This window comes from Cavia porcellus, unplaced genomic scaffold (assembly GCF_034190915.1).
Source record: "Cavia porcellus strain 051 isolate PalLab524CR breed Dunkin Hartley unplaced genomic scaffold, mCavPor4.1 scaffold_3, whole genome shotgun sequence".
NCBI classification, from domain to species: domain Eukaryota; kingdom Metazoa; phylum Chordata; class Mammalia; order Rodentia; family Caviidae; genus Cavia; species Cavia porcellus.
In genome coordinates this window covers 14436041-14454360 of record NW_026947486.1, presented here as the reverse complement: position 1 = coordinate 14454360, position 18320 = coordinate 14436041, and the positions used below count along the sequence as shown (strand labels likewise).

Genomic DNA, 18320 nt, shown 5'->3' with positions numbered 1-18320 from the left:
ATTATTCTAAGTAATTATGCTGTTAGAGGTACTTCTAACAATGTTTGATTACACTTCTGTCATGGTTTAGGTCTAAAATGTACCCCCTGCCATGGCAGTCTCACATGTTCAGAGGTTGGGTTCTTGGAAGGTGATGGGATTATGGGGGTAATACACACATCAATAGAATAACCCATTGATAAATGCATAGCTGAATGTACCATTAGGATGTAAAGCCTGACTGGAAGAGATGGGTCACTGTGGGTGTGACCTGGAAGAGTGTATCTTGTTCCCTGCTCTTTCCCCTCGCCTTCTGCTTCCTGGTTGGTGTCCATAGGTTGAGCTGCTTTCATATCCTAGGCCCTTCCACCATACTTATTCTGCCTTTGGAGCTAGCCTAAAATGGAATGAATCTTTTCATAACATGAGCCAAAATAAAGTTGTGCTCCTTAGATTGTGAGTTTCAAGGTATTCTGTCCAAGTAATGGGAAAGTGGACTAATACTGATTCTTTTTTATTTTAAAGACAAAAATAAAAATAAAACAGTTTCAAAACAGCTTGGTTATATAGCATCTTACTAAATGTTATTTTGTTTCTTCTTAAAGCCTTTATTTTCTCCTTCTACTCATTTGAAATATAAATATTAAGGGCTCATTTCTAAGATCCCTTTCTTTTATACTTAAAAGGTATTTAATATCATGTTAAATACACATTAACCAGTAGTAGCACCTATCTGGTGCTGACATATAATATAAATGACGCAGCATGGCTAAGCAGCCTGGGTCAATAACATAGATTGGGATAAGCATAACGGAATTCTAATTTCTCTTATATAAAGAATCTTGTTCTTTACCGAAAATCTCCAACATGACTGATGCTCTTATTCAATGAGCAAAAGGTTTTTAAGAGATAAGAGTAGGGCAAGGGACAGCTTAATAACTATCTCCAAAATGAAGGAATATTTCTGAAAAATTTCATAAAATGACATTAAGAATCAAATCTACTACAGGCATGTAAGTAGACTATGCAATCCTTCTTTTGTACCACCACACAATGCGTTTAATTGAAATTCTAATGGAGTTTTTACTGGAGTGCATTTGGACTATATCTTACTGTCCAAATGAGAACTGGGATGTGCAGGGCTAATAAGACTTATCCAAGACAGCATGTCAGGCCAGTAAAGTGATTAGAATACTAGTCTGCTGGGCATAGTGGTACATGCCTGTAATTCCAGCTAAGGCAGGAGGATTGCCATGAGTTCAAGGTCACCCTGGGCTATCCAGTGAGTTCAAGGAGAGCCTGAATTACAAAGTGAGTAAAACCCTATCTAAAAAAAACTCCCCAAAATCCAAAACAAACAAACAAGAATATTAGTCTCCTCACTCTCTGACCAATTGGAGAATACATCAAAGAAAGCATACAGAAATTATCTGAACAAATTTAATCCGAATCGACATTAAATTAATGTAAGCAAGTAAACATACACTACAAAGTGGCATTTCTGTGGTTTTCCCCTGGGAGCTTGTTAAACTGAAAATTCAAATTCAGCCTGTCTGGGACAGGGCCTGCATTCTGTATTTCTATCAAGTTCCCAGGTGTTTCTGAGGCTATAGGTCCACATACCATACTTCAAGTAGCAAGGCTGTAGAATACTCTTACAGCTGAGCAAAGTGGAAATAGGCCTACAACCTCATATATCTGACAAGATAGGATGCAAATGATAGAAAGTGTGCATTGCACAGTGTGACTGAAAGAACTAGTACATTACCCTAGTAAAGGTATTGTTTGTTGGCTATTGCAATATCAGATTTTCTTTCCCATGCCTACTTCCATTCTGCAGCCTGGAAATGTTATATACTTGTTTTCCCAGGTTTCCTTTCAGTTGAGAGTAGTATGCAACCCAAGTCTGCCCAATGGGACAAAAGCAAATGTCTGCCGGAATTTTCTGGGAAAGGAAAGCTTAGTCACAAATGAGGTTGATGCTGCTCCTTCATTTTCCTTCCTGCCTTGAATGAAGATTAGATACTTAAAGTCACAGCATTCATCTTATTTCTAGAATGCAATAAGCAAACATGCAAAGAATAGCAGAACAAGATAGCAATAGTCTAAAACCTTGAAGACAGAGCTGAAGACCTGCACCAGCCTGGACTATCTAAAACCAGATTTTTTCTGTGAAATTTTCCCATGAGTAAATGACCTATGCCACTGTTATTATCACGTTCTAGGCCGTTGTGTTATTACTCTAACCAAAACATCTTATATAGCTGTTTTTTTTTCTTTCTAGCCACTGTAACTGTCTGGATTTTTCTTTTCTGCCAATCCTCAGGCTTTGTCATTCTTTCTGCTGCTCTAGCAAAGGCTTTCACTAATGACTTTGTAAATACTGAATACGGGAGCATCTTTTCTGTCTTTATCCTGTACCACCTGACCCTTCCTCTTTCCTCCATTGACTGGCATTGCACTGTTTTCCTCTTCCTCTATGGCTTCTCTCTGACGTCTCTGCCTCTGTTTCTCTTTCAGTTGCACGCTCCCCAAACTTATCTCTGATTCTATTTCCTTTCCACATACATCCTCTCCCTGTGCACTTTCATCAGCTCCCAGAGATCTACCTGCAAATATATTAGTAGTAAAGTATAATTATCATGCATTTTTCCAGAATAGTGAGGTAAAACCAAGTACAGCAAGGCAATGATGTAACAAGAACTCATTTCCTTTTCATGTCTAGTGATACCTGACCTGAGCAAAGAGGATAAAGAAAAACTTGCAAAAACATATACTCCTGATTCCTATAGTCACACTTCTTTCAAGTCATGTATTTTTGGATAAATGAACAAGGAACCTACAGCAAATGTGTATATCATTTCCAGTATATCCAAATCATAATTTCAAGCCATATTATTTTGACTTAGGGCTTTACTTTGGAAACAGTGATACTGTACTGGAGCTTTTCACTCACATTTGTCTTCAGTAGAGTGTAAGCAACAGATATCAGGGGTTGCTACTCTTTGGTGAGTGCTTATTGAAGAGAATCATCATTTATTTGATGGTCTACATTAGGATTATGGAGAACAAATGGCTTAACTTAAATGTGTAGAATCTCCACTGCTGTGACTTCCAATTGTCCCCACTTGAGGCTTTGAATGAGACATTGTATATAAATATAAAATCACTTACCCTCACAGTGAATGTTCTTCCTCCAACTCTGTCCCTGGCTTCTAAAACCAAAACACTAAGTTCATGTTCAGATAATAGTTTGGCAGCAGCCAATCCTGTAGGAAATCAAATAAAACAATTATTAATATTTAAGGACAGACATCCGGTATTTAACTTGGTCTATTCATAAAATATGTGTAGGTCATCACACACAACATGACTGATCACTAACCTTGTTCTGATCACTTAGGTGAGGAGGTGTTTTTCAGGTTTCTCCACAAATAATAATATCTATGTATCTACCTACCTACATATATATATATATATATATATATATATATATATATATGTTACATATATATTACATACACATATGTTATATATATATAGATAGATAGATAGATAGATGGTTAAGGACAGGAACTATTCAGAATGATTTTAAAACCCAGAAATTTGATAGTTCAGTAATAATGGTATACATCCTAAAGAAAACAAAAACTGCAAACATTTTTAAAAAATCTTTCAGTTTGTGCTAATACTAATGCTGTTATCCTGAAGTTATTTCTGGCATGGGAATAAAGACATACAGATACAAGAATGATTATGTAAAAACTCTATAGTCCTAAATATCAATTGGAATTATTGATATGATCTCTGGATATAGTCTTACTTTAAGAAAAAATTTCTTTGACCTGTCCAATCAAAAGGCTTAGGAAACTGGTGCAACCACTGTGGAAATCAGTATGGAGACTAGGAAAAGAACTTACCTAATAGCAATGAGCAATCCTAACACCTAGATCATGATTTCTAAAATTTGAATTCCTATTACGATGAACCATGGCTTTTGATCTCTTTCATATTTGAGGCAGAAAATGTACAAGACAAGCATGGAATATTGAATTATACCACAAAAAAGAGGCTGTTATAAACTACTAGGATTATATGAAAAAGACTCAAAGTCCTAACTACTATCTATAAGCTCTCACTGGCCGAAGATGGAACCATTTGACTATCAAATAAAGGGAACTATAATGACTTAAATCAATGAGTTTATAACAATGACAATAACAACACATATATACACACACAAATTCTCTTTATTCACCTTTGGAAAGCACTAACAGGCCAACATATCATTTTGGAAAATGATAAACAAAAGAATCTAACATGTATCATAGGCCCTACAGCTCAGGAAGGAATCTCACAGTGACAGCACATAGATCCATTTCAGTATCCTTTCTTCAAAGTCTGTCACACCAATTCCTTGGAATAGATTTCATTATTCTCCCATATTCCACATGAGAAAATGAAGTTGCTAATAGGACTAAAAGCAAATCTGACAACCTCACTTACAGCCTTAATAAAATTTAATCTGGCTTATAACTCCAAATAGGTCAGGTGAGTAGAATTCAGGGTTAATAATAACACTACATAGAACACTAAAGAGGAAAGGGCAGTGGGGCTTACTTGAACTCATGCAATCATCACACCAAACCAGTGTCCAAGGCCTTTTTGTAGCTTGTAATTATATATATAACCAAATAAAATTTAAATGCTGACAAAAGCGGTTGTTTACACATTACAGAAAAATGATTATTCCTTTCTTTGTAAGCAGAGTTTGAGTTTTTAGTACAAAGAATGTTTAAAATATTTTTAAAGCATTCAGAAAATGGTTTTTTACAAGTCTTAGAATCAAAAGGGGAGATTTAAATTATTTAAGAAAATTCACTAGAATCAGTCTTCCATATCTGTGGGCTCTGCATCATCGGATTTAAGCACCTGTGAATTGAAAATATTTTTAAAAGTTGTGTTTGTACTGAATATGTACAGACCTTTTCTTTTCATTCCCAAAATAGTATACTATAACACCTATTATTTACATAACATTTGCATTGTATTAGGCATTATAAGTACTCTATAGGTGATGTAATGTATATCAGAAGATTGCATAGGTTTTACACAAATACTACTTATTAAACATTTCATATAAAAACTTTGAACAGCCTCAAATTCTGTTATGCATGGTTGGGGGAGGGAAGACCTGGAACTAATACTAAGAAATGATTGTATATGCAAAGCAAATTTCTTGTAACATGCTAAAAAAATGGGTGCTATTGTTTCAGTTTGCATGTTTATTGTGAAGGCACTGACAGTTAAAAGGTTATACACAATAGTAGGGCTGGGGATTTAGCTCAGCAGCATAAGTACCTGCCTCGCAAGAGCACAGTCATGAGTTCAATCCCTGGTACCGATTAAAAAAAATACACAATAGTAATTTTTAGTGCTCAGTAGGTCGTAAATAAAGCATAGAAAAAAATTTTACAGTGCAGAAAGCTTTTCTTTCTTTGGTCCCACAGAGTGAATCCAGGGCCTTCATACTGAGCTACATCTCTAGCCCTTTAAAAAAAAAAAACTAAACTAAAAAGGGTAGAAATGATACAGAATTTCAAAAACATAACAGTAAGAAATCATCATTAGTTAATAAATTACATACTGCTATCTTAGTAGTTATTCACCATACAAAATCAAAGCATAAAAAAATAACAAACAATGTCAGCACAAACTATTTTTTTTTTCTTGTTTTGAGACAGGGACTCATTAAGGTGGCTAGGCAGGACTTCAACTTGTAATATTCCTATTTCACACTCCCAAAGTGATATTATAGATGTGTTCCCCCACATCCAGGTAAATTTTCTAACTGTAATGTTGACCTGAATGGGAAAAAAAACCTAAAGAAGATACCTACCTTAAGACTTTTTTGTATTTTTTTATATCATTAACCATTCTATTCTCCCCTATTGTGATAAAATTCAATGATCACTTGTAGAAAAACTTTACAACTCAATTGTCAATTCCACAAATTAGATTCAGGGCTCTTGTACAATCTTTCAAAATATTTACTTTAGCATTTTTGGAAAATAGGATAAAATTATTGGAAAAGGTTAGTTTAGCCATTTATTTATTTTCAATTAGTACATAATGTTTATACTCCTTGTGTGGTTAATGGTTATACTTCTTGTGTGGAGTTGATGCATCTACATAACACATCTTAATTCCTTTTCTCACCCTTTTTTCCTCTACTCCCTCCATCTCTGGATTCCCCCTCTCACTTGAGAGAGATATCTCCTTACTTCCTATTATCTATCCTTTGTTTTGCTCTTTATTTATAAACTGAGTTACCTGTAAATCATGTGACATTTAATCTTGTATTTCTGCTTTATTTCCCTTAACATAGTCTCAAAATATACCCATTTTCCTGAGAAGGACTTGAGTTTATTCTTAATGGCAGAGTAGTACTCCATGGTATATAAATACCACATTTTCTGTATCTGTTCATCTGCTGATGGACATATAGGCTGCTTCCAAGATTAAGCTATTATGAGTTGTCCTGCTTTAAACATGAGTATGCATGGATCACTGTAACATGTCTTTAATTCTTTCAGAAAGATACCTAGAAGGAGAATACCTGGATCAAATGGAATTTCTATTTTTATTTTTTGAGAAATATCCTTACTGATTTCCCTAGTGGTTGTACTAGTTCAATTTCCCATCAACAATGTTGAAGAGTTCCTTTTTCCGGCATAATTTCAGCAGCATTTGTTATTATTTGATTACTAAAAGGTTCTTAAGTATCAAAGCAAGTCATCACATAAAATGTGACTATGAAGACAGATTTTTGTCAATTTTTAATTTTCATATTTATTATGAAAGGAGAAAATCTCACCTTTAATCTATTATTTTATTTTCTTCCAAAGTACCATAGATTGCTAAGTCAAAACTAAGAGCACCGTACGTAATTATGCCTCCTTGATTCTTTCATTTTCATCATTTAATGGCCCTTGGAATTCAGAGAAGCAGCACCTCTATTAAAGGAGGGATTGATAAATTAATGTCTGTAAATTATTAACAACCAATGAGGTAAAGAAGTACCTATTTTCAGCATTTGGATTTCCACAATATAAAAGGGGTAGTCAAAAAATACAATAAATGTTTGAATTTAAAAATGTATTACAGTAAAAGACACACTGCCATTAATCCCCCTCAAAACACTCTCCCTTGCCTCAAACACACTTATCCGATTGTTCTTGGCAATATGTCATTTACTATATCATGTTTTTAAAAAACATTATACATTCATCTTTTTGTCATCACACACACACAAAACATTCCCGCTGTGAACTTCAAACTACTGGAGTGATTTCAGGCTACAACATGATTGCCTATTAAATGAGAAAATATTTATCATATTGGTTGCTAAGAGGTCACCTTGGAAAGGGGCCATACTCCAAAGTGCTCTGCTGTCAAAAGGCTGTGATTTTTCCACTTGCACTTTGGAGGGAAGTCTAAGAGGGTACTAGCAAACTCTACCATTCCTTATATTTAGAGCTCTTCCTCTCCCAAACCACAGCACACAGAGTTCATTAACAAAAAAATGCACAAGCCCTGTGCATTTGCCCTGCACAAGTGTCCTGTAGTTTTTCTATGACAGCAATAAGAATAGAAAGCCCGAGAAACTACATTCATGAAGGTCTACATTAAGGTCTATGTCTTATGTAATAAAACAATCTGATCACTTTCAAAAAACAAAAAACTAAAAATAGGGAAATAGTGGTCATGACACAGGATAATATTTAATCATGTTCTAGTATATTAAATAGGGAAGGTGAGTTGAAAACAACAGAAATCCTTTGTTGATGTCTCTCTCTTCAATCATTTAGGTTCTATAAGAACCAAAATAGAATAATGGATTTATTAGAGAGGTTAACAACAGCAACAACAACAAAGGAAGTCTGCTAAAAGCACACCTCAATTTGAGAGTTCAAGCAATGCTCCTCCTGGCTGTTAGATGAGGAGACCCTGGAGGAGAGGTTGCACACAGCCAGCAGTGATAATTGCCATGCAACTTCGAATCAAGTTCCAGTTTTTAAAAGCCACTACTCAGGAAAACTGTGTTTCCACAGATTTTGCAGTGCTTCCAAACATCCTAGAATGGTTCCTATTTCTGGAGAAATGGTATAGGAAATTATTTTATTCACACAGCACATCTTGTGATGAAGCTTTTAAGGGAATGATCCTTTGCTCCTTGGAGTATAAATCTCAGGCACTCTGTCATACGGAAACTAGCTTCCATGTTCATCACTGCGTTCTCTACCTCACTTTTGCTTTGCCCTACTTCTCTAAGCACATTCACATTACTCATTAGAGGAAAAAAACTCCATTTAACTTATGCTGCCCTTTCCACTCCCTATGTGTTTTGTGATTTTTCTTGTACAACACATAACCTGGTATTTTCATTCCTCCCTAGAACAAATTACAAAACATAGCACATTCCTTGTGAAAAACATTCAGCTGCCCCACTCAATATAGTCATCTGTCACATTCTGTTCCCATTATCCTGATTTAATTTTCTCCTTAGCATACATCACCACTTGGCACTCCCCCACACATACATTTCTCTGTATTGTTTAATTAAGCCTTTATAAAAGTAGGGTCTTTGCTTGCTGTTGCTTACTATATCTTCAGATCATGGTACACAGATTTTCAGGAATTATTTAAATGAATATAATATCCTTCAGAGACTGCAATTCAAAACCTTCATAAATTCAAAAGTATGTATTCCGACTGAATGACAGTCACAGTTAAATAAATAAAACAAAACTATCATAATGAATTAGACAAACAAAATGTACCTGCAGCAGGTTCCTATTTGATTCTCTTAGTATAGTTATTCTTCTTCCCTAAGTATCATTGGAGGACTAATTCTAAGATGCCCCATGATTATCAAAGTCTGTAGATGTTCAAGTCTTTTATATACAATGATGTATAATTGCATATAACCCATGCACATCTTCCCTATACTTTAAATCATTTCCAGATTACTTATAATATATAATACAGTGTGAATGCTATATAGAGTTGTTATGCTGTACTGTTTAGGCAATAATGATGAGAAAAAGGTATCTGTGTGTGTTCAATAAAGATGGAAATTTTTCTTAAAAGTTTTCAATCCAAGGTTAGTTCAATCTTCAGATACAAAACCTGTGGACACGAAAGGTTCAATGCACTATGTGGAAGAATTCCTGTTACTGACATAGTACGCTTTTGAATCACACATCACTGTGTGATCTTCGGAAAGTTTTCCCAGGTAACATTTAAGCACAGAATCAAGCTAATTACTCCAAAAGTTCTGAAAGCCTTCCCAAATACCCCCAGCAAGTTATTTTATATCCCTTCATAGCACCATTTGCATGCCATTATTATAGATTGAACCACAGTGAACTTGATCTTATGTTTATTTTACTGAAAAACCCTGAGAAATCCTGTGCACAACTCAGAGCAGTAATTTTCCACAGAATGCCCTTTGGGAAATGCTGAATTTGACAAATCAGGGCCACAAACTAATGCTGAAAATAGAATCTGAAGCTACAAATAAATGATCAGCATTACCTAACATAAAAATTTTAAGTATTGAAGTAAAGCTATGAGCCTTTAAAAAATTGGAGGGTCACAAGTGACCTTAAGAATAATGGTGTTAATGACAGTTCATTGTAATCGGACTTTTGTTAGGCACCAGTCACTTGGCTGAATAATTACATGTGTGCCCTTATTTAATCCTAATATTAGCCACCAAGAAGAAAACCATTATTATCTCCTTTTATTGCTGCAAAAACAACTTGGGAAAACTTTCATAAGATCATAGAGAAATCATTCCATTTTTGCAAAGGCCTTCAGTTTCAATAAGTTAAAAAGACAAGGGCATCTTAAATGATAAATAGAAGAAAGCCAACAATTAACTTCAATTTACTCTGAATTCAACAGACTGGTTGTCTAGACAGTTCTAATTTATTTGATTACCACTCAGTGTTCATTTTTACTTGAAATAAACAGATCTCACCCATGTTAGGGAATACAATCATGCCTTATTTGTCCTGTTCTTTTACTGAAAATTAAATGTAAGTGTTTTACATGGCTGTCCTCAGATTCTGCACACTAGAACACACTACAGTCTAAAGCCATAGTTTTTGAAGTGTTTATGGATCACTAGTCCTAAAGTGAGATGATCTAGCAAAAGTACTAATGTCTATAAAAGTTGGGACACTTTATATCACTGCTGACAGCAAATTCCCTGCAAATCCTTGCATATTAAAGCTCTGAAGAAATCATGCAGCAAAAATCCTATTTAATTCAACATTTCTCCACCTTCTGTTACTGTTTTTAAAAAAATCTTCTATCTTAAAACACTCTAGAAAATCGGGTTTCAACTCTTCTAAGATTGTTCAAATATCTATAGTAACAAACTGCCATAGGCAAGGTCCTAGTTTAACAAATGTTGGAGCAAAACTTTGGTGTAGCTGTAGCTTATGTTCTGCCACCACACATAGGTCTTATTTATTCCTAAAAGCAGTATTTTTATTGAACTTTGACATTTTCCACCACACAGGAATGAGTACAGAGTACATTGCAAAATACATTTTAACATTTACTATTTGGTGATGCGGTTTCCTGGCCAACAGAATTCTTACATAACTGCATGTTTGGATTATTGGACTGAACATTCCAAGGACCATAAAAAGGATAGTTAAACATCAACTCACACTGAAGTTTTCAAGGTAATATTCCTAAAGCAAGAGAACAGAGAGCAAAATGTACAAATTTCATTCAAGGCACATAGCTAAGTATTCAATTGACATGTATCAAATAAATGAATGCAGGCACATAAGGAAAAGGGCTTTAATTTAAGCTACAGCTTACAGCTAATTCATTTAATTTTGAAATTCTATTACACTTCTGTCAAGGATGTACTTTCTTTGTCGTTTCCTGCAGGTAGAATGAACTGGTCCCTACACAGTACTCAATGAACCTGTGAACCAATCTTGAGTACAGGTTGAGTGCCCCTTAACCAAAATACTTGGGATCAGAATTGTTCCCTATTTCAGAATTTTTTCAGATGAAAGCATGTATATAATGCATATATATGAGATATCTAGAAGGTGGACTGAAGTCTAAACAAAAAATTTATTTATATTTCATATACAACTTATACATATAGCCTTATAGTAGGTTAGTACAATATTTTTAGTGTGTCTGCATTTTTACTGTAACCCATCACATAAGGTCAGGTGGAATTTTCCACTACTGGCATCGTGTTGACACTGAAAACAAGTTGCAGATTTTGGATTTTGGATCTTCAGATTAGGGATACTCAACCAATACCAAAAACACTTCAGGATCATAGCTCAGAGAAGAGTCCTATGTCTAACAGTCCTTGCATAGACAAATGGGCTGACAAACTAGAGAATACCCTGTGACCAAACCTTCTCTTTTTTGTATGGGTCTAAACTTAATCAAATGCTTTCAATTGCCAATGATCTTTGTAAGTCATTACAAATCCATGTTAAATAATAAATGCATATTTAATATCAATGGCTTCACTTCAACATGTAAAAACTTTAAATCCAAATCTTGTAAAACTGCTAACAGTAATCATATCAACTACCACATTTTGCCTCTCTCAGAGATTTCTCCCAAAATTCTTTCTTTTCAAAACATGTCAGGTTCTTGGGGTTAAGATAGAACAAGTAGGTTTCTTAGTTTTCAGCCTATATTTTGACTATTTTATGTTCTATTTCCAAATTCATCACTAGTAACTGCATAATGATATAATAAGTTTTAATTCTTAATTTTTGCCTCTCCTGTGAATTGTATCAGTCCAATCTGTATTGTATATAGGGTCAGAAACACTGAAGAGGTTTCCAGAGCATAAGACATTGGCTTGGTGCCAGACTGGGAAAGTCTATATGGAAAAATACACATTTCTAGAGAAAAGGTCTAAAAGCTCTCATTAGATTAGGTTCAAAAGAATGAGAATCACTGACTGAAACTTATCCCTACACACTATCCCAAATTCACAATATTTCTTTAAAATATAAAAAGGTAAATAAATTTATCACATGAAACTCATTATATATAGTAGGTACCCTATATTCTGAAATTTAAGTGTTCAAAAAGTAATATTATCCCATGTAACTTAAGTCTAATTTATACATTACTGTTAAGAACAGTTACTAGTTTTAGAGCATCAAACTTCAAAGCAACACAGTAATGAAATTCAATGAATTGTCTATGGACAAACCTATAGAGCAAGTCCAGTGAGGCAGGGTATAGAAAAAGCACTGTCCTCAGGGGTCACTATTTGAGGGGGGCTCAAGGGCAAGTTATGTTACTAAACCGTTTTGTGGCATTTGGTACTTACCTTCTGAGCTCCCATTTTAGTCCCTTAAAACTTATATGGGTCATCATTCTGTGATCTTGGACATGGTTAATATGTAATTAACTCAACGGTCAAAGTTTATCATCTTGTTTTTAAGTTTTTATTGACACACACCTTGTCAATGAATTAGATATTGTTAATAAGCAGATCTTTGTTTACTTTTCCCTAGCAATAACTAGAAAGGGGCTTTTCAACAGAGACTCAGAGAAACCATGGAAGGTGTGAATTAGCCCCTATGAAGAGACCTAGGTGCTGATTTAAGTCAGTGGAGGATGTTGACACATGAGGTGATGCAAACTACTTGCAGAATAAAACATGTAGTAAAAACATTTTGAGGGGAAAAAAAGCTAATATATAGATCTTCATTAAGCTGACTAAACACAAAAATTATTCAAAGATAAATATTGGATATAACAATCTAATTGCTTAGATGATAAAACCATGGCTCAAAGACTTTAAATTTCCTTAAAATGCAATACTAGATGACAACACAGTGGGGAAGAAGTCACCTGAAGGAAAACAGAAACTGCAGGTGAAAACATATTTATCGCAATGAAGGGGAAAAACAGTCCTAACAATCTGCTTATTGTTTTGTTTTGAGACAGCATCTTACTACATAGTCTAGGCTGGTCTTGAACTAACTATGTAGCTCAAGATGCCTTTAAACTCACAGTGATCTTCCTACCTGTCTTCTAAGTACTGTGCCATGATCGTCAGTTCTCAAACAACACATTTAAAAAAATTTTAAAGCATTTTGTAAAGTTTTAATCGCTCAAAATTAAATTTAACCATCTCATATATGCAAGCATATTTTAGACAATTAGTTGGTGTCTAAAATTTTTAAATCACAGGCTTAAGCAAGCCCCTGTACATGATGTAAAACTATGAAACAACCTATGTTTCTGGGTACATCTGCATCCTAATACTGCAAATTTTTTCCTATGTTAAAATATTACTATGCCACACCTGCACAAATTATATGACACAATATTCAACAACAATGGGTTTACATATTTATCTTTATTTTGGTCTCTATGATTCATGAAATCATACTAAAATACATTTTAAAAAATTTTTTTCACATTACCTGAGGATTATGTGTAATTTCAAATCAATTAGCATTGACTAAATGATGAAACTGTCCACTAAATGTCAGATCCATTCAAGAGCTCATTTAAGTATCAAGAGTTTTAAATATTAGAATCCAAATAATATTTTTATATTTTGTTCAACAGGGAAAGAGAATGCACTAAAATATTGTGGGGTTTTTTTTTAATGAAAAAATACAAAACTGGGGCAAAAAAGTGTACTAAAAACTACAAAATTAATTTTTATCTTGCAATGAACAACACAGAATCCAAATAACAAAGCTATAAAAATAAGTGTTTTTTAATGCAAGCTTATCTTAATCATTGCAAAGTCACACAGTATGTACTGCCAAGCTCTGGGTTAAAATACTTTAAAGTGGTCTTACAGAAATGATTCTCATGGGTGATGTATTTCAGCAAGAAGGGAAATTGTAGTATGCTGTGGACTCAATTTGTGGAACTCAGAACATTAGTCATTATTCTGGCAAAGAATGGCTTTTCTGTTCAGATGATGAGAAAAATCCAATCTCTACTGTAATACAGCACTGAGTTCTGGGCAGCAAGAACTCCTAATTATTTTAGTAGAGCTCAGCTGATGAGCAAAACCAAGGGTTAGTTCTATTTTTTAGAAACTGTCTGGACACTAAGACCACTTTCTATATGACACTTGGAATTCAATTGTAAAACACATGGAAAAACTTTTTATTCACCTAGGACCATTCAGCACAACAACTAAAGTGTTTTCATTGTATACTCACTAACCATTAACAGTTCACATAGGCACATGGGCAGATATGGCATACTACGGTCAGTAGCTACCAGAATTATATCACTAGAGAGATAGGAGGCAATTATTTTCCTTCCATTGCACTTTTGCCATGAGTTTAAGTTAAGTACTGCTCCTATCTGGTTTACATACTCCTGACAGTGCATCAGTGTTGCTTTGCTCTCTTATGTTTTTTATGTTCGTTTTCCATCCTTATATCTACCTTTTAAAATCCTAATTCTTTCTCAAGGTCCCAGCACTTTGTTCACATCCATAACATTAATATTTATCTCACTATATCCATGTCAACTACTTACCTTCTTGATTACTTTTTCTAAAAGGATAAAGGCTTCTTCCAGACAGGCATGCTACCTACTTCTTCTGTTTATATACCACATTCCTATGATCAAGCCACTGCCTAACATAGTAGAGACCCTAAAATGCTTGAACAAACCCAGAGACTAGAACTACCTCTACTCATTATGAGCTGTTTTGAGGGATAGAGTATTCCCTTTCCCTAGATGTGTTCAGAGCTACAGTCAGATAACCACTAAGAAGATGCTGTCAGGAAGATTAAAATCTTAGGTAAATGGACCAGATTGCCTTTTAAACCCCTTTAAACAGACACTGTACTTTCAAGAAGTCCCACAAAGAATGTATACATTGTCTCTTGGAGATGGGATTTCTTTTTTCCTTATTTATCTCTCTAAAGAGAACCATTTCAGAAATTCTCAGTTAAGAACAGATGTAAATATGTTCCATCTTGGGTTCTCTGTCATTTGTTCTATCTGTGGCAGCTTATAAGAAAAAAAAAAAAACTAGCATCTAAAGTTAGTGGTTCAACTACTGCCCTTAAAAGAAAAATCAAGAAATGGGCAGAAAATAAGTACAAATTACAAAATTGATATTATGAGCTCTACAAGAGAGGAGACAATTCAGTGAAGCTAGAATGATCAAGGAAAGGATCTTTACCTACGTATTGCAGGATGAACTGGATGTAAATGGTCAGAGAGAAAGTACTTCTGTGTTAAGAAAGATGAAAAAAAAGGGAAGGCATGAAGGACAAAACATAGTGGAGTAGTAGGACAAGAAGAATCATGAGTAAAGCTCAAGTCCATGCTGAAAAAGAGTGGGAAATGCTACTAGTCTAACAAAATAGGGCCCGATAACTGGGAGCAGGGAGAGGAGCTTGAGAGTCAGGTAATACGAGAACACGGAAGGTCCTGAGCACAAGAGTTAAATAAGGAAAGATTTATTTAATGTAAATCAAGTCTGGGAGAATACTGCATGCAGGGTGGATGTGAAGGAAAGCCACTAATATGGGGGGGAGGGGCACTGGGAAAGTATCAAAATCAGAGGTCAGAATCTGTCCTGGGCATAGGGGCAGAGAAGTAATCAGTGAGGAGGCAGAAGAATAGCTCAAAAGAGGAAGTAGAAAGATCTACTAAAGGGGTGAAGGAGAGCTGGGGATGTGGCTCAGTGATAGACCATTTCAAGGCACTGAGTTTGATCCCCAGCACTACAAAAAGGGTAGGGTGGAAGATGAAAGAAAAGGATGCGTTAAAAATGATGGAAAAGTTGATCACGCCAAGAAAAGAGTGAAAGAACTGAGAAATACCTAGGAACAGATAAGTTATGGGACAGGAATTCAGAGAAAGAAAGGAATTCAAATTAGGGCCTTGAGAACTTTCTACAGATAAAGAGACATGAAAGTTCTAAAATGAGAGAGAGAAAGAGAATGAAAATGTTTAAACCCTCAAAAGTGATGAACAGGAAAACCTTGCAGCCATTTCAAAACTAGAAGTTCAAAAGAATATGCTCTCAGTGAAAGGAAATGGAAAAGAAAAAATGAGTATAGGGTAAAAATTCCGGATCCAATTTTGTCACAAAACACAAAAGATTTCAAAAATCTAAATGACTAACAGATGCTGGATGATGACAGATAGGAGCCAGTATAGTATATAGTATAGCAGTTAAAGAAACTGCTATACTAATAAAAGATCAGGGTTGTTTCCTCTCTCAACAGCTATGAAAATTATTTAATTGGCTGGAGGACAGAAAAACGGCTTTGTAGGTTTAAGTGTGCTGTTTTATATTTTTATGACAAAAAGGAGACACATCAAAACACTGCTGCTCTTTGTGCAAAGAAGTTATAATTCTGTTAATGTCGACTGATTTTGAGTAATGTAATTTAGCATATGTTCTCTTTGGGAGGAATACTATAGGAATAATACTGCAGATGCAAAGTACTGGCCACATATTACAAATGTGGGTACTATATCAAACTGTGCAATTCCTGACACACATAAGGATTATCCAAAGGCATTTAAAAACTGACACAGAGACTATTAAGTAATTCATGGGATATGGCCAAGAACACACAAAGGTGATATGTTTTGGTCTTCCAAGAATGCTTGAGAAATAATGGCTCTTGCCCACCTCTGAAATGCCTAGTTTATACCTAGGACCTAACATGAAACACAACTGCATCTACTTTTACTTGTCAGCCAGCTACCACAGATAGAAAAAAATGTTTCTAGGCAGTTTGGGTATTAAAATCACTCACATCTGACGGATAGAGAGGACATTTGGAAGTCAAATGCTTTTTCCACTGTCACTGACAGACTGGACACTGGATTCTGGAATAACAGTATGCACTAGAATTTAGAAAAGGCGCTCTAATCCCTCCAAATAGAAATGAACAAATAATAATTAACAATGACCATGGAAAGATCCAGAGTTTGTGGGTCCTTATATAATTTGGATGCCCTCTTTAAGATACAAGAAAGCAAAAATGTGAATACAAAATTCAGTACGGAACTAATTATTATTTAGAATGAGAGCCAGAAGAGACCTAAAGTTGTAAGGCCATAAAGCACAAGATTCATCATTTCATAATAAATCTATCTCTGCTAATGACTATTACCAGTCAAGCACAGGAAAAGAAAGATTAGGCAATCAGGCAGAATAAAAAATAAAAGACAAAATTCATCAAGGAATATCAGAGACAGATGAAGAAAAAGACAAGACTAAAATCCCAGAAAAAACCCTGAATTGCAGCATAGTGATGAAAGGAGACAGAACTAATAATTTACACTACACACAATCATATTTATTTTGTAGTAATCAACAATCAAGTTGCTCATAGGATTCTTGCCTAGAGGGAGTAGGTTTTTGGAAACATCAGTCCACTTCATCACAGGCACGCAACAAGTGTTTGTTAAATGAATAAATAAATGAAAGGGAAATGAGAAATGCTCCATTTTCTTACTCTCCACCAGGATGTGCTTATTTCTCCTGGCACTAGGTGGAACTTTCAAAGCCAACCAATCTTTTCTCTGGCAGTTAAAGACTTGTTTATCATTAACAAAACAAATCAAAAGCTGCTTCCAATATTAATTTATAAACATGGTCAATCTCCTCAAAAGGATCACATATAAAAATGAGTAATGCAAGTCACCCGATTTACCATTTCCCTCTTATTTCTCTTTTTAAAACAGACCATACAAGTTTATCTCTAAAATTAGTAATACCTGGAAGGAAAAGGATAGATCAGTATGTGACTCTATGAAGGGTTGAAACACGATGTAATTCTTAAATTTCAATTATTTTGCTAATTATCACAACATAAGTGTCAATTTATCAATCATAATGGGGCCTCAGAAAGATATGGAAGAGCTTCACATACCACTAAAAGCTATAAACCCAAGCCAGGACCAACCAACAAAATGCAGGTAGTAAGAGCTCTTAGTGAAAGGACACAACAGGTCACTCCCGGACTTGCCTTCAACCCTAGTTTCATAAAAGAACCCCCTTTGGGCAAAAAATGCCTTACACTTTCCTACAAGTCCTGAAAAAACTGCAGGGGTCAGCTGAAACTAAAAGCTCACCCTTCTCTCATTTTTCAAAATTTTACTTTTTACTAAAGGATTCCACCTCCTTGCTCGTCACTCACCTAATGTTCCAAGGAAAAGTGCTTTGGAGAACAGCAGAACTAGGTTAATATTATTATCTCATTACCGCAAAAATCTGTATCCTTATGTTCAATTGAGGGGAAAAAATA

General features: G+C 34.9%; 1 protein-coding gene across 2 annotated transcripts in view; it reads right to left on the bottom strand.

The window, feature by feature from the left end:
- The window catches only part of Maoa (monoamine oxidase A), an 80187-nt gene that overhangs the window by 60145 nt on the left and 1722 nt on the right, over positions 1–18320 (bottom strand). For both annotated transcript variants that reach the window (XM_063245747.1, XM_063245746.1), the window contains exon 2: positions 3154–3248. Coding sequence is in view for 1 of the 2 variants with exons in the window: in XM_063245746.1 (XP_063101816.1) it covers positions 3154–3248 (95 nt within the window). In the remaining variant the exon portion in view is untranslated. The remainder of the gene's footprint in view (positions 1–3153; positions 3249–18320) is intronic.